The sequence below is a fragment of the Plecotus auritus genome (genome assembly GCF_963455305.1).
Source record: "Plecotus auritus genome assembly, chromosome: 2".
Lineage (NCBI taxonomy): Eukaryota > Metazoa > Chordata > Mammalia > Chiroptera > Vespertilionidae > Plecotus > Plecotus auritus.
Genome location: NC_137771.1, coordinates 97029507 through 97046714, shown reverse-complemented (window position 1 = coordinate 97046714; position 17208 = coordinate 97029507). Strand labels below are relative to the sequence as shown.

Sequence of the window (17208 nt, the reverse complement as noted above, 5' to 3'; positions counted from 1 at the left end):
GGATTACCTATTAGAATCTCTTGGGGATTTAAAAATAATACAAATGCCTGGATCCCACCCCAGAGATGTTGATTTAGTGCAGCCTGGGCATCCAGAGATTTAAATTTGCCAGAAAAGAAAAAAAAAACTTAAAAATGCAGTTATAATAATTAAAAGTTTTGCCACATGATTCAAATCTAAGTTTGAGCCCCATTGATACAGCAGCAGGCTGGAAACACTCATAGAAAGGAGCTGAGTGGGCAGCCATGTAGATGATAGTGAAGGCATGGGGAACATGATGTCCGCCACCTTCAACCCCAGGGTCTCCTGTATTCCCCTACTCTTCTGTCATAATACTTGGCAAACTTCATAGTACCTGCTGGTTGCAGGATTCATCATCTGTCTTCCATGCCAGCCTCCAAGCCACACGGAGTGCCCAAAGTAGGTGTTCAGAAAATATATGAATGAATAGTACAATAGGGTATAGGCATTTTAGAGAGTACATGCCAGGGTCCTACCCCAGTTACTGACTGGTGGTCCCCCAGGATTGTCCTAGGCAGGTATATTTTTCCTCTTCACAGGTAATTCTAGTGAACACACCTGCTTAAGAACACCTTGGTTAGAGAAGCAATCATTAGGAGGGAGAAAGTAGTGGAAACAACAAATTAACTGTCCGAGGAAAGGGATTTACTTTCGTTCTTTAAATTTTCTGAACTTTTCTATCTTTTTCCTAGCTGAGAGTTGGGAAAGTTGGTACTTTGCATATAGTTCAAGTAATACGCACATGTCAGGGCCCTTCCAGGCCTGCTCCCTGCAGGTGACTCTTCACAGTGTAACAATGTTTATCTGAGGCCTGCCTGCCATCTAAGGACCCCTTGATAAGCTGGAGAAAAAAGGCTGTACCCATTTAAATTTTTATGTGAAAATTAATCACTCAATAATTATTATTTTTAAAATAAAACGTTTTTTCTTATGTTTGAAATTGATTTTCATTTAATTTACTTTTGTTTATAAGCAGTCCTCTATCCTGTTTCCCAAGACTGGAGATTGGTATATGTTGATGGCAGTGCACTAGGCCATTCCTTTCCCCTGAACCACAAACCTGTCACTGCTCAGCCTCAAAATATGCTCCCTCTTTTCCCCCACTCCTGCCAGGCTGAACACTGCCCTGTCCCCACATGTGTCCTTCCTCCTGTGCCTTCTATCACACTACTTCCTCTGTTAGAATCATCCTCTCACTGTATTCTTGGAAGTTCATTTCAAATGCTACTTTCTTCCTCTTTTTCAAATATCTGATGAAATCTCTCTGCCTCTCCTTTAAAATATATTTTTTTATTTCCTTTAAAATATATATTTTTTATTTCAGAGAGGAAGGGAGAGAGAGATAGAAATATCAATGATGAGAGAGAATCATTGATTGACTGCCTCCTGCACGTCCCCTACCGGGGATGGAGCCTGCAACCTGGGCATGTGTTCTTGATTGGGAATCGAACTATGACCTCCTGGTTCATAGGTTGATGCTCAACCACTGAGCCACACTGGCCAGGCTGTCTCTCCTTTAAAGCTGCCTCTGCCCTAGTAATCTGACATCAAGTGCCATCATGCCCCATTTTAGACTACCTGATTTTATTTCTGTATTACTAGGCAACCAAAAAAATATGGGATAGGGATAATAATAAAGAAAAGAAATTTGGAATGGCGAATCAAAACATACAGCAAAGTGCAGAGGGAAAGTGGAGGGTTTTTTAATAACAGAGATGAACACTGAAGGGAAGGGAAGCCTGTTTGAGACAGTGCCCTAGGGCTGGCTCCTGGGATCCTGGAGAGATGCAGACAGCAGCACCCAGTCATGAAAACGCACTGGCTTGGGCATTGACAGAGTTGGGTGAGGAAGGGGGGATCCTCTGATGGTGCATAACATCCTCAGTGTACAAATTACTTCTACAAGCAAGGAAGGGAGCCCCTTAAAAATCTTTAGGGCACAGGAGTAAGAAAGGTACACATCACTATCGTAAGCTGTGCAAATGCCAGTCATCTTATCTGGGGAGCTTCCGCATTCCTGGGTGGTGAACACAGGAGATACTAATAACCTTTGCTCCAACTGTGTACCTCAAGTTCTTCCCTCACTCATGACCTACCCCTCCCTGAGGGTTTGCTGGTGAATCTCTGCGTCTTCATCTTTTCTCCTAATAGACTGTAAGCAAAGCAAATGTGTCAGTAAACAAACATTTGAAATGAATATTAGTACAACGTTATTTGCTTTTATCTTGATCCTAGAGTCATCTTGACAATAACAATAAATTAGAGGAATAGGACATCAATAATAAGTAACTTGGCAATGTTGGTATGATACAACCACTGCTTAGTGCCTTTATTATTGCTCTTCCCATAATATTTGTGTAGATAATGAGCTCACAGTCATGTCAGGCCTTATTACCAATCAATTCTGTCTTATTTTTCCAGAAATTATGTGTTGTTTAAGACTTGATGTATCTGTGTTCAGCACATTTGTTCCAGCATCTGTCCTGGCATGCCATAATGTCCCTTCCTCAAGTCACTCAGCCTTCTGGGAAATTGGGGGGAGGCTGCTAGAACCTGATATGGGGGCCTTCATCCCAGCATAGGTGTCCCAGAGCTTCTGGACGAACAGCTGAGGAGAGGAATCAGAACAGAACACCTGGTATAGCACACACATCATACAATCAGAACAGACCCTGGCAGTAGCCCTGGCCCGAGACCCTCTCCACGCCAAGCATGTGCAGTGAGATGCTGAATCATGGAAAGTCTTGGGCCAAGGAGGGTTGGTTAGCAGGGGGAGGGCTCTTGAGATGAGAGCTTATGGACCTAGCTATTTAACTATCAACACAGAAGTATTTCAACATCTTAAAAACTAGTTTGGCCATATCAGTGCAGACAAGCATTCTTAACTAGAGCCCTTCTGTAGTTGGCTAAAGAACGTGAGAAGTCATATGCCTAAGGACAGCCTTGAGATCCAGGCCTTCCCTGTGGACCCTGGAGATCAGTCTCATCCTTAGGAATGCTGCCAGGTCAGCTGCAGGTCCAGGTCACTCCTCTGGACCCACTAAGGTTCAGAAGGTGGTCTGTGCTGCGCAGATGCTCATCATGTTCCAGTGTGTGGAGCCCCCATATCAGCCTGCACATTGGCACTACTGGCTTCCAGCTCCCTGGGCTTGTGCCCATGGGCCTGTCTGGTCACTGATTTGAGCAAGCCTCTCAGTACTTTTGTAGGGTAAGCCCCAAGCTGGACATTCAAATGTGAAGACCCAGCCCAGATCTGCAGTCTAGTGAGGAAGATACAAACTCATGTCATTTTTCAGGTTGGGAAAACTGAAGCACAAATCAGAGTATTCTGAGAGGCCTGAAAAGGGCACTGGAGCTGACTCATGTATGAAAGGGCAGTTTTGTCATATTACATTGGCCCTGCTAACTTACACTTTTTCTTTCTGGATGGGGTTTTTCTATTCTAGCACCTCAGTAACCTCCACCAAAGTGGCTGTGAACGGTGTCCACCTGCATTACCAGCGGACCGGAGAGGGCGAGCATGCCGTCCTGCTGCTTCCTGGAATGTTGGGTCTGCAAGGTTTTCATGGACTGCTTTAGCATGTGGTGTGATCCACGAGGCTTTCACAAGAGTAGTGGCCAAATGCTGATTACTAATTTTAGTGCTTTGCAGAAATGCTTTAAGTAGTATTTGCTATAATAAATGTTAGGTGATTTAGAAAGATAACTTTCTGCTATATGTATTTTTTATTCCTTTATATACCTGTTTTTTCCCATGCAAGTACACTGTATAGTTGGTTGTCTACACTTTGGTAGGATGACAGGGTCAATGAAAGAGATATGGGAAGAAGGGATAGACAAAGATGAGTGAGTGACCAGCCATTCCAGATTGCCTGGAATTCTGGGTTTTCCATTTGGGAGACTTTCCATGCTGAAAGATGGATTGATGGCCCTTTGTGGTTGACTATGTGTTAAAATAAGAGCTAAGAACAAAACAGAGCTTACAGATGTTTTGACAATCAAAATTAGATCAATATGAATGAACTGTTGTAAAGCCAGCTGAATCTCAATCTCATTTTACAGATAAGTGGTTTCAATGTAGTAGCAAGTTAAGGGGGAGATTTTCTAGTGATCTCAGGACATCTAAAAGTTAGTTTTAAGTGTCTTAGTATTGGGTAGTTTTGTTTAATTAAATAATCCCAATTTATACTTATTTTTTAAAAATAATTTGCTTCCTTCTCCTAAAGTATTTCAGTTGATGGTTCCACCTGACTGAATTTGAGCTAAATGTGGTACTGTAGCTATGGAGGCATCCTTGTCTAGATAGCATTTAGTATATGTTTTTCCTTAAGCTATTATAATGAAGAAGGACATTTACTCCAATGGCTGATGTCGAGCCAAAGCCATCTCTAAAAGCAATAAATAACTTATCGGCTTAGATTTTCATTATTTCAGTATTGCAATCATTATCCAGTTATAAAAACTTTGTTTATGTAAAACATTTACCTGATTAAAAAATCAGACAGATAGTGAGATTTTATCTCCAAATCCCCTGTCCACAGCACCCAGTTCCCCTCTCCACAGGCAGCCGGGCTGTTTTGTAATTTTTTAATGAAATAAACTAATTGAGTTGTTTCTTCCACACCCCGCCCTCCCGCATCATTTCTGTTTTTAATTTTCTGATTTCTAGTTATAACCCCAAAATACCTACAGAGCTATTCACATTCGCTTAGTAAAAGAACATTTGGATTTTAGAATTCTATTTTAAATAACTTGGATCAAATCTCATAAATTTGTTTACAGATATTATAATCTCTCTCACTTGTAATAGTCATTTTTAAAAAAGAAAAGAAAAAATAACCCATAAGCATATCATATTAGTAAGTCTATTTCTGTGCAGTATCATGATTTATTTTTTAAAGGAAGATTAAGCTGGGGAGGTATCAAAAGTGCAGGACTTCAGTAATAACACAGGACCAAATGAAGAATCAGGACCTCTGTCTTTCTCAAAGTAGCCACTAGGGGGAGATAAGAGGCAACTCTGAGCTCCGTAGGGAAAGGAAGTCAGCCTCCCAGTTAATGGATTCTCATTGCAAGCAAGACTCCTTGGCTGATTACATTCTGATGTCTAACTTTGAGTAGAAACGAGTTACTTTGATTTAAGACTGTAATTATTTCTTTTTTTACAATAAAGTGTTTGAAACAGTGAAAGCATTCATCTGAATTAACCAAGTGGCTATTTTTAGGAAGTGGAGAGACTGATTTTGGACCTCAGATTAAAAACCTAAATAAGAAGCTCTTCACAGTGGTTGCTTGGGATCCTCGAGGATATGGACATTCCAGACCCCCAGATCGAGATTTCCCAGGGGACTTTTTTGAAAGGGATGCAAAAGATGCTGTTGATTTGATGAAGGTGGGTCTCTTAGGGAAGAGCCCAGGGGAGAGAGAATGGCTGGACCTGTCATTTATCTTGTTTTTTATTTCTACAAGGGTAATACTGTATAGTTCCTATAGAAAATTTTAAACGTTTAAATAGGGCCTGACCGGTTTGGCTCAGTGGATAGAGCGTCGGCCTGCGGACTGAAGGGTCCCAGATTCGATTCCGGTCAAGGGCATGTACATGGGTTGCGGGCACATCCCCAGTAGGGGGCGTGCAGGAGGCAGCTGATCGATGTCTCTCTCTCATCGATGTTTCTAGCTGTCTATCCCTCTCTCTTCCTCTCTGTAAAAATCAATAAAATATATTTTAAAAAAATAAATAAAAATAAAATAAATAAATAGGTATGAAGAAGAAAGTAGAAATAGCCCACAGTCCAACTATGTAGAGCTATCACTACCAACCAAGCCTTTGAGGCTCTGCCTTTTTGGCTAATCATATATATATATATATATATATATATATATATATATATGCCTAAGCAACTGGCCAACCGGCCAATAACTATAATGCATACTGGCCACCAGGGGGCAGACGTTCAACACAGGAGTGGAAACCACAGGCATGGAAACATGGAACAGATTGATGAATCTCAGAGGGAAGAGGGGAGAGGGGGAGCAGGAAGAGATTAACCAAAGATCTTATATGCATACCAGAGACCTGGTGCACAGATTCATGCACCAGTGGGGTCCCTCAGCATGGCCTGCGGGATTGGGCTGAAACTGGCTCTCGGACATCCCCCAAGGGGTCCCGGATTGCGAGAGAGTACAGGCCAGGCTGAGGGACCCCACTGGTGCATGAATCCATGCACTGGGCCTCTAGTTACATATATAAATACACCATTTTATATTGATGGCATTATACTGTACCTACTGTTTCTTCAATTGGTCAAGGAGATACTTCCATGTCAATAAATATAAGTTTACATCAGCATTTTCTTCATTCAAAAAAAAAAATCCTCACCTAAGGACATGCTGGGGGGAGGGGGGTAAAAGAGGGAGAGAGAAAGAAACATTGATGTGAGAGAGAAACATTGACAGGTTGCTTTCTGTATGCTTCCTGACTGACAATCAAACCCACAACTCGGGTATAGACTAGGAATAGAACCAGCAACCTTTTGGTACTCGGTACCATGCTCAACCACCTGAGCCACTCCAGCTGAGGTACATCAGTATTATAGGTGCATAGTATTTCCTTGTATGGATGTACTACTTCTTATTCACATCTCTTCTAATGGTAGATAAATAACTTCATTTTTAAGTTGCCCTTTTCTTTGGTGATTATAAACAGCAGTATAGAGATCATTCTGTTGTCTGTTGTCATTTTAGTCCTGTTTTTGTTTGTTTGTTTGTTTTTCTATTATAACAATGCCGCTGTGGATATCCTAGACCTATTTCCTGGTACATATGCATAAAAGTTCCATACCCACTTAGGCAATGGCTTGCTGGGATACAGAAAATGCACGTGTTCATTTCACAAGGTAGTGTCAAGTTGTTATCCATAGTGGTAATCCCAGTTTATCAGGAACTATCTTGGACTGGTATTTGTTAACTCCTTAACTTAATTTTCCCAATTCAAATTTTACTTCTAGACAGCATCTCTGTTCTAGACAGCATTTCTGTCATAGACAGCATCTCTGTTCATTTTCCCTCTGAAGCACATTTTCAGAGCCCTGTTCGTTCACTCTGGGACTAATATAACCTCCCCATGACACCATACTCTTCCAAACTTCCTCCAGCCACTTCTTCACAATGTTGAAATTAGGGACATAACCAGATGCAATGACTTAATTTCATCCAATCTCCCTTTCTTATCTGCACAGCTGTTCTCAAAGTCTTTGCTCAAGTGTTCATGTTATTGGTCATGTCCAAGTTCAGCTGATTTCCATTGTTTCCAGTTCCTTGAGATTCTATCCAAACAGAAGTAGTTTCTTCAAAATTCAAAACAATACTTATGACAATTATATTTACACCAAACTAATTGAGAGAAAGCATTTATGTCATCAAGTGGTAGACTCAATGATTTTTCATTAATTACCAATTGATATTCCAAACCCCACAGCTATATTGATTCTGTTAATTATTGATTATTGGGTTCTTTTGACAGAGAGGAGCAATAATCTGTGCTGTGCTTTTTGTTGTGTTTACCACAGACGCTGAAGTTTAAGAAGATCTCTTTGCTGGGGTGGAGTGATGGTGGTATAACAGCCCTCATTGCAGCTGCAAAATACCCATCTTACATCCATAAGATAGTGATTTGGGGGGCCAACGCCTATGTGACTGAGGAAGATGAGATGATTTATCAGGGTAGGTTCCATGAACTGGAGACGTAATGATAAGTAGCATCCTCCTCTCCCCTCTCCCCTTCAATTCTTATTTTGATATGTCCTGGCAAGTCATATCCTCTTCTAGTTCTCATTCCTAAGGTAGGAATAATAATTTCTCAGAATGGTAATGCAATTTAGCCAGTCTGTGATTTAAAGCTTTCTCTTTCCAGAAGTAGCATGTTTACGATTCAGGAAAGGGCAAAACTAGTATTTACATTTTCTCCTACTTGTAGTGAACTTATTCATAACCTCATTTAAAATAACATGAGTGCAAAAGGAAATATTGTATTCAAATATGAAACCTGATATTTTGATAATGTTTGCGCTATTCACATTTTTTATTTTATTTTGATTTTTTAATATTTTATTAAATGTACTAGAGGCCTGTTGCATGAAATTCGTGCACTGGAGGAGGTGTCCCTCAGCCCAGCCTGCACCCTCTCCAATCCGGGACCCCTCGGGGGATGTCCACAGGTATCGGGCCTAAACTGGCAGTTGGACATCTCTTTCACAATCCAGGAATGCTGGCTCCCAACTGCTTGCCTGCCTGCCTGCCTGCCTGATTGCCCCTGACCACTCCCCTACCAGCCTGATCGACGCCGAACTGCTCCCCTGCTGGCCCAATTGCCCCTAACTGCCCTTCCCCACAGGCCTGGTCGCCCCCAACTGCCCTCCCCTGCTGGCCTGGTCCCCCCCAACTGCCCTCCCCTGCTGGCCTGATCACCCCAACTACCCTCCCCTGCCAGCCATCTTGTGGTGGCCATCTTTGACCACATGGGGGCGGCCATCTTCTGCAAGGGTGTGAGGGCCAGTTTGCATATTACCTCTTAATTAGATAGGATTGGGGTGACATTGGTCAACATGAGCATATAGGTTTCAGATGTGGGTTTCTATAAGATCAGTATATTGCACCATGTACTCACCACCCCAAGTCAAATCTTCTCCTGGCATCATATATTAGGACCCTCTTCTCCCTCATCCTCTGGTAACCACCACACTGCTGTTTGTTTTCATGAATTTCAGTTTTATATCCCACATATGAGTGAAATCATATGGTTCTTAGCTTTTTCTGACTGACTTATTTCATTTAGCATAATGTTCTCAAGATCCATCCATGTTGTTGCAAATGGTGCAATTTAATCTTTTTCTTATAGCCGAGTAGTATTCCATTGTGTATATGTACCACATCTTCTTTGTCCAGTCCCCTGTTAGAGGGCACTTTGGTTGTTTCCATGGTTTGGCCACCATGAATAATGTGGCAGTGAATATAGGGATGCATATATCTTTGTGAATACACGATTTCAAGGTTTTGGGGGATATACCCAGGAGAGAGATTGCTGGGTCATATGGTAGCTCTATTTTCAAATTTTTGAGGAATCCCCCGACTGCTTTCCATAGTGATTGTACCAGTCTATATTCCCACCAGCAGTGGATGAGGGTTCCCTTTTTTCCACAACCTGTCCAACACTTGTTATTGCTTGTTTTGTTGATACTGGCCATTCTAACTGGTATAAGGTAGTATCTCATTGTAGTTTTGATTTGCATTTCCTTAATTGCCAGTGAGGTTGAATCTCTTTTCATATATCTATTGACTGTTCATTTGTCTTCTTGGAGAGGTGTATTGTTAGGTCCTCTTCCCATTTTTTGATTGGGTTGTTTGTTTGGTATTGAGTTTTATGAGTTCTTTATATATTTTAAAGAAAAGTAAACTTCTGTCAGAGAAACTATTTTCAAATATCATCTCCCATCTGGTAGGCTGCCTCTTTGTTTTGTTGTCAGTGTCTTGCTGTGCAGAAGCTTTTTAGTTTGATACAGTCCCATTCACTTATTTTTGCTTTTATTTCCCTTGCCTTTGGAGTTAAGTTCATAAAATGCTCTCTATGACCAAAGTCCATAAGGTTGGTACCTGTATTTTCTTCTATATAACTTATTGTTTTGGGTCTTATATTTCTGGCTCCTTTGTCAAAAATTATCTATCCATATACATGTAGTTTTATAGCTGAGCTCTCTATTCTGTTTCATTGATCTGTGTGTCTGTTTCTCTGCCAATACCATGCTGTTTTGATTATTGTAGCTCTGTAGTATAATTTGAAGTCTGGTAGCATGATACCTTAAGCTTCATTCTTTTTTATTAGGATAGCCTTGGCTATTCGAGGTCTTTTGTGGTTCCACACAAGTCTGATGATTTCTTTTTCTATTTCTTTAAAAAATTACATTCAGAGTCAGAAGCAATTGCCCCACATTGTTGGAAAACCTCTCGCCCCACCTGTGGACCATTGCCATTACAATCACTCTTCAGACAGAGGCAGGTCTCTGGAGGCTTTGAGTCTTTGCCTGATGTAATTAGTCAGAAACAGCATTTGACATTGTCCTGCACTAGATATTGGGAGGCATAGCAGATCTAGTTAATACATAGTCACAAACCCAAACAGGCAGGCAAAATGGGGAGACAAAAAACTAACAATCCACAAACCAAAGAACAAGAGAATTCTCCAGAAGAAGAGGTAACTGAAATGGAGATAAGAAATTTATCAGACATAGAATTCAGAATAATGATGGCAAAGATGCTCAACAGCATGAGAAAATGTATAGTAACTATGAAGAATGGCATAGCACTAATAAAGAACACAGTGGAAGGAATACATAGCAGATTAGGGAAAGCCGAAGGTCAGATCAGTGAATCCGAAGACAGAGTAGAAAAAAAATCACTCAATCAGAGAACCAAAAAGAAAACAACAATTTAAAAACAGGAGGACACTTTAAGGGAGCTGTGGAACAACATGAAACGTAACAATATTCGCATAATAGGTGCCCCAGAAGGACAAGAAAGGGAGCAAGGAATAGAGAACATGCTTGAAGGAATAAAGGCAGAAAACTTCCCTAACCTGATGAAGGAAAAAGTCACACAAGTACAAGAGGCACAAAGAGTCCCAAGCAAGAACCCACACAGGCCCATGCCCAGACACATCATAATTAAAATGCCCAAAATTAAAGACAAAGAGAGAATCTTAAAGCCAGCAAGAGAAAAGTAATTTGTTACTTACAAAGGAGTTCCAACAAGGCTGTGTGTTAGTCACAACAAATACAAACTTGAACGACCTCCGTGTGGTCCTGCTCTAAGCACCCCTCCTAGGGATCAATCACAGAGGGAAACAGTGGTTCTACTGCAATAGCTCTTGGTTTACAGATAATATGCTCTTTGACACAATTCCAAGGGCAATGGGAAGTGGGTTTTGGGATTCCAAGCAGCAGCAGGGCTCTGTGGTTCCATTTCTTTGTATGAAACACCACTGCCAGCCAGACAGTGGAGAGCCACGTGGCAGAACCCCATGCTCTGACATCTGTTCTCTCTTTGCCTCTCACCCTGCTGGTCTATCCTCCCTCCCCCACAGCTCTCTGTTCCTCCAGGGTGTGAGCTCCCAGTTGCCAGCTGCATCTTCAGGTCATCTGTGCTTTCCCTCTTCTTGTGTCCCTGTTTATTCCTAGTTGCCCACCTTTAGAAGTTTTAATGCATGGGTCTCTCAGGCATGCATCTGTGTTGAGCAGGGATTTCTTTGTTGAATTATAGTTGGTTAACTTGTTGAAATTTTGGGGGAGAAGACAAGGGGTTTTTCACACTGCCATTCCTCTCTATTCACATGTTTTAAGACAGTACAGCTGCGTTGCTTAGAGGTGGGATTGGCTTATCTTTGAGGTTTGTAGAAACATGAGTACATTTCCAGTTCACCATCTGTTTTTTTAAGACTCGGGCACCATTGGGGAGGCTATTGTAGTGAGTCTTAGAGACCAATATAGGGTGTTCCTCTTCATCCCCATTTCCTCCTCCACTCCCAATATAGCTACCAGGACCTGGATTGGTGGTCACATACACCTTGGTGACTGTTGGTTATAACAAGGCACCCAGTCATGGAATTTCAGTTGACAATTCAGGAGTTGCTTAGCCTCCAGCAGGCTGCCCAAATTGAGACCGCCTGGCCCTGAGGAGGAGAAAAGGGCACATCAGTATTTGGGGGTCCCTGGAGCACAAAGTGAAATTGACCTGGGCTACCCTCCCCACACCGCACGCTGGCCTGGCCCACAAAGACCCTTCTCTTCAGGCCAGGAGTGTGTTGCTGTAGGTTCCCAGATGGCCTACCCCAGACAGTTAGGGCCAGGAAGATCAGAAGTTTCTCTCCTTTTTCTATATATCTTTGGTTTTGCCTCTTGGCTTACAAAGCCTAAAATATTTATTCTCTGGTCCTTTACAGAAATAGCTTGCAGACCCATGTGTTAGAATATTACAAGTATAGTCTTTTTCAGCTGTTCTGCAATTCACATGACTTAAGTAAGCTCTTTAATGGCAATGTTTTATTATAGAATCTTAGTTCTTTTTTGTTGTTAATCATAACCGAAGGATATTTTTCCATTGATTTTTAGAAAGAGTAGAAGGGAGAGGGAATGACAGAGAGAGAAAGACACATCGATTAGTTGCCTCCTGCAGGCGCCCTGACCAGGGTCAGGGATTGAGCCTGCAACCTTGATTGGAATCGAACCCAGAACCCTTCAATCCATGGGCCAACGCCCTGTCCACTGAGCCAAACTAGCTAGGACTGTAGAACTTTAGCTCTTGACAGTCTTTCTGTGTGATAAAGAACTATGAAATTCTTAAATGATAAGTCTGATTTTGTTTCCAATCCCCCAGTTGGAACTCCTGCCTGTCCTTAGTGTATCGCCCCCTGGTTCCAAGGAGAGTGGCTGTCTTGTGTAAAGCCATTCCACTCTGTTGCTAGTCCTTTCCCTCCTGCTGCCTCTAGGACATGGTGCCTTTGGTTCTCCCTCCCTCTCCTGTATTACTGACTTCTCTCCCTGGACCTTCCCTCTCAGTCTATAAAGGTGGGCATTGTTCCTCCTCCAAAAGGTTTACTTCTTACCTATAGTTACTACCTTACCATTCTTTGTCCTTTCCCACAATCTTAAGGAAAAAGTTGTCTGCACTCTCTGCTTCTACACATTCTCTTCGCATTCCTTCTTCAGTCTCTTCTGGACCATCTCCCATTCTGGCCCATACTGAAACTGTTCTCACTGAGATAAGTATAATCTACTTGTCAAAGCCAGTGGATTATTTTAGCGTACTTTGTAGTATTCCCTTATTTCTTTTTAAAAGTTTGTAAGAGCTATAGTGATATCCCCTCTTTATTCCCCAAAACTGGTAACTTGTATTATCTATCTTTTTATCCTGACCAGATTAACTAGAAGATTATCAATTTCATTGTTTTTTTCCCAAAGAACTTGATTTTCTGAACTTAATGTTCAGAACAAATACTTGATATGATTTCAGTTCTTTTACATTTGTTTTATGTCCCAGAATATAATCTATCTTGATAAGTGTTCTATGTGCATTTGAAAATAATATGTGTTATGCTGCTGTTCGTTGGAGTGTTCTATAAATGTCAATTACTAGTAGGTGAAGTTGGCTGGTAGTATTGTTCAGCCCTTCTTTATCCTTTCTGATTTTTCTCTACTTGTGCTGTAGAGAAAATGGAGAGATAAATGTTGCAGTCTCCAGATATAATTGTGGATTTGCCTCTTTCTCCTTTTTTAGTTTTTTGCTTTGTGTATTTTGGAGCACCAAATTTGGGAAATTTGTAGTCATTATTCTATCTGATATTTTTTCTTTGTCAATGTCTTTCTCTTCTTCTGGAACTCTAATGGCACATGTGTTATAAAGTCTGCCCAGTTTCTCTTTAACTTGTGTGAAGATGGCTCCCCCCCCCCGCCACCACCAGTCCAGAGAAAACAGTGCCTTTGTGCTACCACACCCATGGGACACCTGGAATTAGACTTCTTAATTCCAGCCAGTCAATTAGTGATTAACTCACTAATTGATGATGAATGAGTGTTTTCTTCATTAAGTTTCCAGTGCTTATCACAAATTATATGCTCAAAAAGAAATATATCAGTTTCTTTTTGGATATAAATTAGTTGTTTTGGATCAACAAACAGTTTGATTCAAATGGTAACTTTAGGAACTTAACTATGAAACATAATTACTACTTATTTTTGGTGGAAATTATACTTTGGTGTAAAACTGGCTTCCTCTTTTAAAAAATTACAGAAGTAAATATATAAATATGTGGACTATTTTTGAGTGTTTGTTATAGGCCAAGCACTGTTGTTAGCACATTCCATCTCTAACTTATTTGCTTTTATCCCATAATGTTATTATAATTCTCATTTCTTAGGTAAGGAAACTATATCACAGAGAAGTTAAGGAACTTACTTGCTCAGGGTCGCAGAGCCAGTAAGTGCAAGAGCTGGGTTTCAGAAGTAGGCAGTGTGACTTCTAAGCCTGTGTTCTAACTACCGAGCTTGGTGTGAACAATTGGCTTGCCCAGCTCCAGCTGGATTTCCCTGCCCTTGAGATTCAGGTAATATTTCCTGTGCTTATCCCAGATTTCACATTCCCATAGGTACCTCTTGCTCTAGATGCCTGGCTTTATTAAGTTAATTCATTTGAAGGATCGCCTGCTGTCACACAGTGTTTCAGTGACCCAGGACCTCTGTCTTTCTAAGTCCATCTCCCACTTTTCTCTTCCCTACCCCACAAAACCATCCTTTCCTTCAGCACCTTGTTAATCCAGTAAACATTATTGAAAGTCTGCTGTGTGTTAGTCACAACAGATACAAACTTGAATGAGATAGCATCTCTGCTCTTGAGTCAGGAACTTGTGAACAACCATGGTATTAGAGGGTCCTAAGTGTCATGGGAGGAATTTACATTTTAGCAAGAAAAATATCTTCATATTGAACATTAGCCAATTTAGTTCTTAAAAGGTCTTGGCCTTCCTACCACGGGGGACTTACTTTATTTGATAAAAATGTATATAAATTTATAAAATATATGTTTAAAATATTATATACAATATATTAATTTATATATTAATGTTATAGAAATGTGTAACATTTCTATATAAATGTTAGATATATAAATCATAAATTAAACATACATTTATATTTTATTATATGTTATATTATATGTTTTATTATATATTTTGTTTTTGAACTATACTGAGTGATTTCACACTGTAGCTCGTCTTTTGTGATACTTCAGGGAGCATTATATTTCTAGAATTCATTCATGATGTTGTTGTATCATACTCCACTGAGCAAGCGTGCTGCATTCTACATTCCCTTTCTTTTATCAATGGACAATTGGTCTGTTTCCAGTGTTGTTATGAACATTCTTGTACTTGTCCTGTGGAGCATGTGAGCCACAGTGTCTCTCTAGGGTGTAGGAAATTGCTGAGTGTTGTGGAATACAAATACACCTCATTGCCAATGACAGATTGTTCTGCAACTAAATAAATTTACACTTCCACCAGCAACACATGAGTACCTTAACTTAGATCCTCATCAAAGCTTGGAATCATCAGCCCTGGCCAGTTTTGCTCAGTGGATAGAGTGTTGCCCCACAGACTGAAGGGTCCCTGGTTCGATTCCAGTCAAGGGCATGTACCTCAGTTGCAGGCTCGATCCCGGAGGCAACTAATTGATGTGTCTTTCTCACATCGATGTTTCTCTTTCTCTGTCTCTCCCTTTCCCTTCCACTTTCTCTAAAAATCAATGGAAAAACATCCTCGAGTGAGGATTAACAAAACAAACAAACAAACAACTTAGAATAATTAGACTTCTTAATGCCAGCCAGTCAAATGTGTGTAAAATGGTATCTTATTGGGGGGTCCTAAATTTGCATTTTTCTATTACCAATAGAGTTGAGAATATTTTTATGTGTTTATGCACCACTAGGGCTTTTTCTTCTGTACTATACTTATTCATGTCTTTTTTTTTTTGAATGGAAGGGCAGGGAGAGATAGAGAAACATCGATGTAAGAGAGATGCATCCATTGGTTGCCTCCCACACAAGCCTCAACCAGGGCCAGGGATCGAGCCTGCAACCAAGGTATGTGCCCTTGACCAGAATTGAACCTGAGACCCTTCAGTCCACAGGCCGGCGCTCTAACCACAGAGCAAACCGGCCAGGGCCATGTCATTTATTTTTCTTGATTTTTAAGTTTTTTTTTCTTTAAATATATTTTATTGATTTTCTACAGAGAGGAAGGGAGAGGGATAGAGAGCCAGAAACATCAATGAGAGAGAAACACGGAACAGCCGCCTCCTGCACACCCTCCACTGGGGATGTGCACACAACCAAGGCACATGCCCCCAACTGGAATCAAACCCAGGACCCTCCAGTCTGCAGGCCAACGCTCTATCCACTGAGCCAAACTGGCCAGGGCAGTTTTTAAGTTTTTATTATGTAACTAGAGGCCCAGTGCATGAATTCGTGCATGGATGGGGTCCCTCTTGGTGCCCTGCAGGGATCAGGCCTAAACCCGCAGTCCAACACCACTTGCAGCTCCTAACTGTCACTCCCACTCATCCCAGCCCTACTGTGCCTGCTGTGGGCTCACGCTTAATCAGTCCTGTTCGGGAGAAGCTCGTGCTGCCACAGCAGCACTCACCAGCCACGAGCCCTGTGTCTGGTGCCCTCCCAAGGGGAGTGGCCTGCGGGATCGGGCTGAAACCGGCTCTCCAACATCCCCCGAGGGGTCCCAGATTGCAAGAGGGCACAGGCCAGGCTGAGGGACTCCACTGGTGCATGATCCAGGGAGGGACCTCAGGAGGGCTACAGGGCATGTCCGGCCCATCTCGCTCAGTCCCAATTGGCCGGACCCCTGCAGCAAACTAACCTACCAGTCAGAGCACCTGCCCCTGGTGGTCAGTGCACATCATAGCGACTGGTTGGCCAGTTGACTGTCTGCCCCCAGGTGGTCGGTGCATGTCATAGCAAGCAGTTGAGCAGCCTTTGCATATCATTAGCATACTACGCTTTGATTGGTTGTTCCATTTTTCTGCCATTCGGTCTATTTGCATATTACCCTTTTATTATATAGGACTAGAGGCCCGGTAAATGAAATTTGTGCACAAAGGGGGGTTCCTTAGCCCGGCCTGCACCCTCTCAAATCTGGGACCCCTTGGGGGATGTCTGACTGCCAGTTTAGGCCCGATCCCACAGGGCCTAAACCAGCAGTTGGACATCCCTCTCGCAATCCAGGATGACTGGCTCCTAACCACTCGCCTGCCTGCCTGCCTGATCGCCTCTAACCCCTCTGCCTGCTGGCCTGATCTCCCCTACCTTGTCCCCCTGCTGGCCTGATCACCCCTACCTTGCCCCCTTACCAGCCTGATTGCCCCTACCTTGCCCCCCCCCTGCCTGCCTGATCACCCCTAACCTCTCTGCCTTCCTGCCTGATCACCCCTAACTGCCTCTGCCTTGGCCCCCACTACCATGGCTTTGTCCAGAAGGAAGTCAGACATCTGGAAGATGGCTGGTTGACCCAGTCTAATTAGCATATTACCCTTTTATTAGTATAGATATATTATATAGGATAGGATTGCTTAAAGG

General features: G+C 42.0%; 1 protein-coding gene across 4 annotated transcripts in view; it reads left to right on the top strand.

Annotated features, from left to right (window-relative positions):
* Window positions 1-17208, top strand: part of BPHL (biphenyl hydrolase like) — a 38837-nt gene that overhangs the window by 3457 nt on the left and 18172 nt on the right. For 3 of the 4 annotated variants that reach the window (XM_080654963.1, XM_080654964.1, XM_080654962.1), the window contains exons 2-4: window positions 3468-3571; window positions 5247-5413; window positions 7590-7743. In XM_080654963.1, coding sequence (XP_080511089.1) covers window positions 3468-3571; window positions 5247-5413; window positions 7590-7743 — 425 coding nt within the window. Of the gene's footprint in view, window positions 1-3467; window positions 3581-5246; window positions 5414-7589; window positions 7744-17208 lie in introns of all 4 variants that reach the window. The other variant, XM_080654961.1, reaches the window with a different exon arrangement.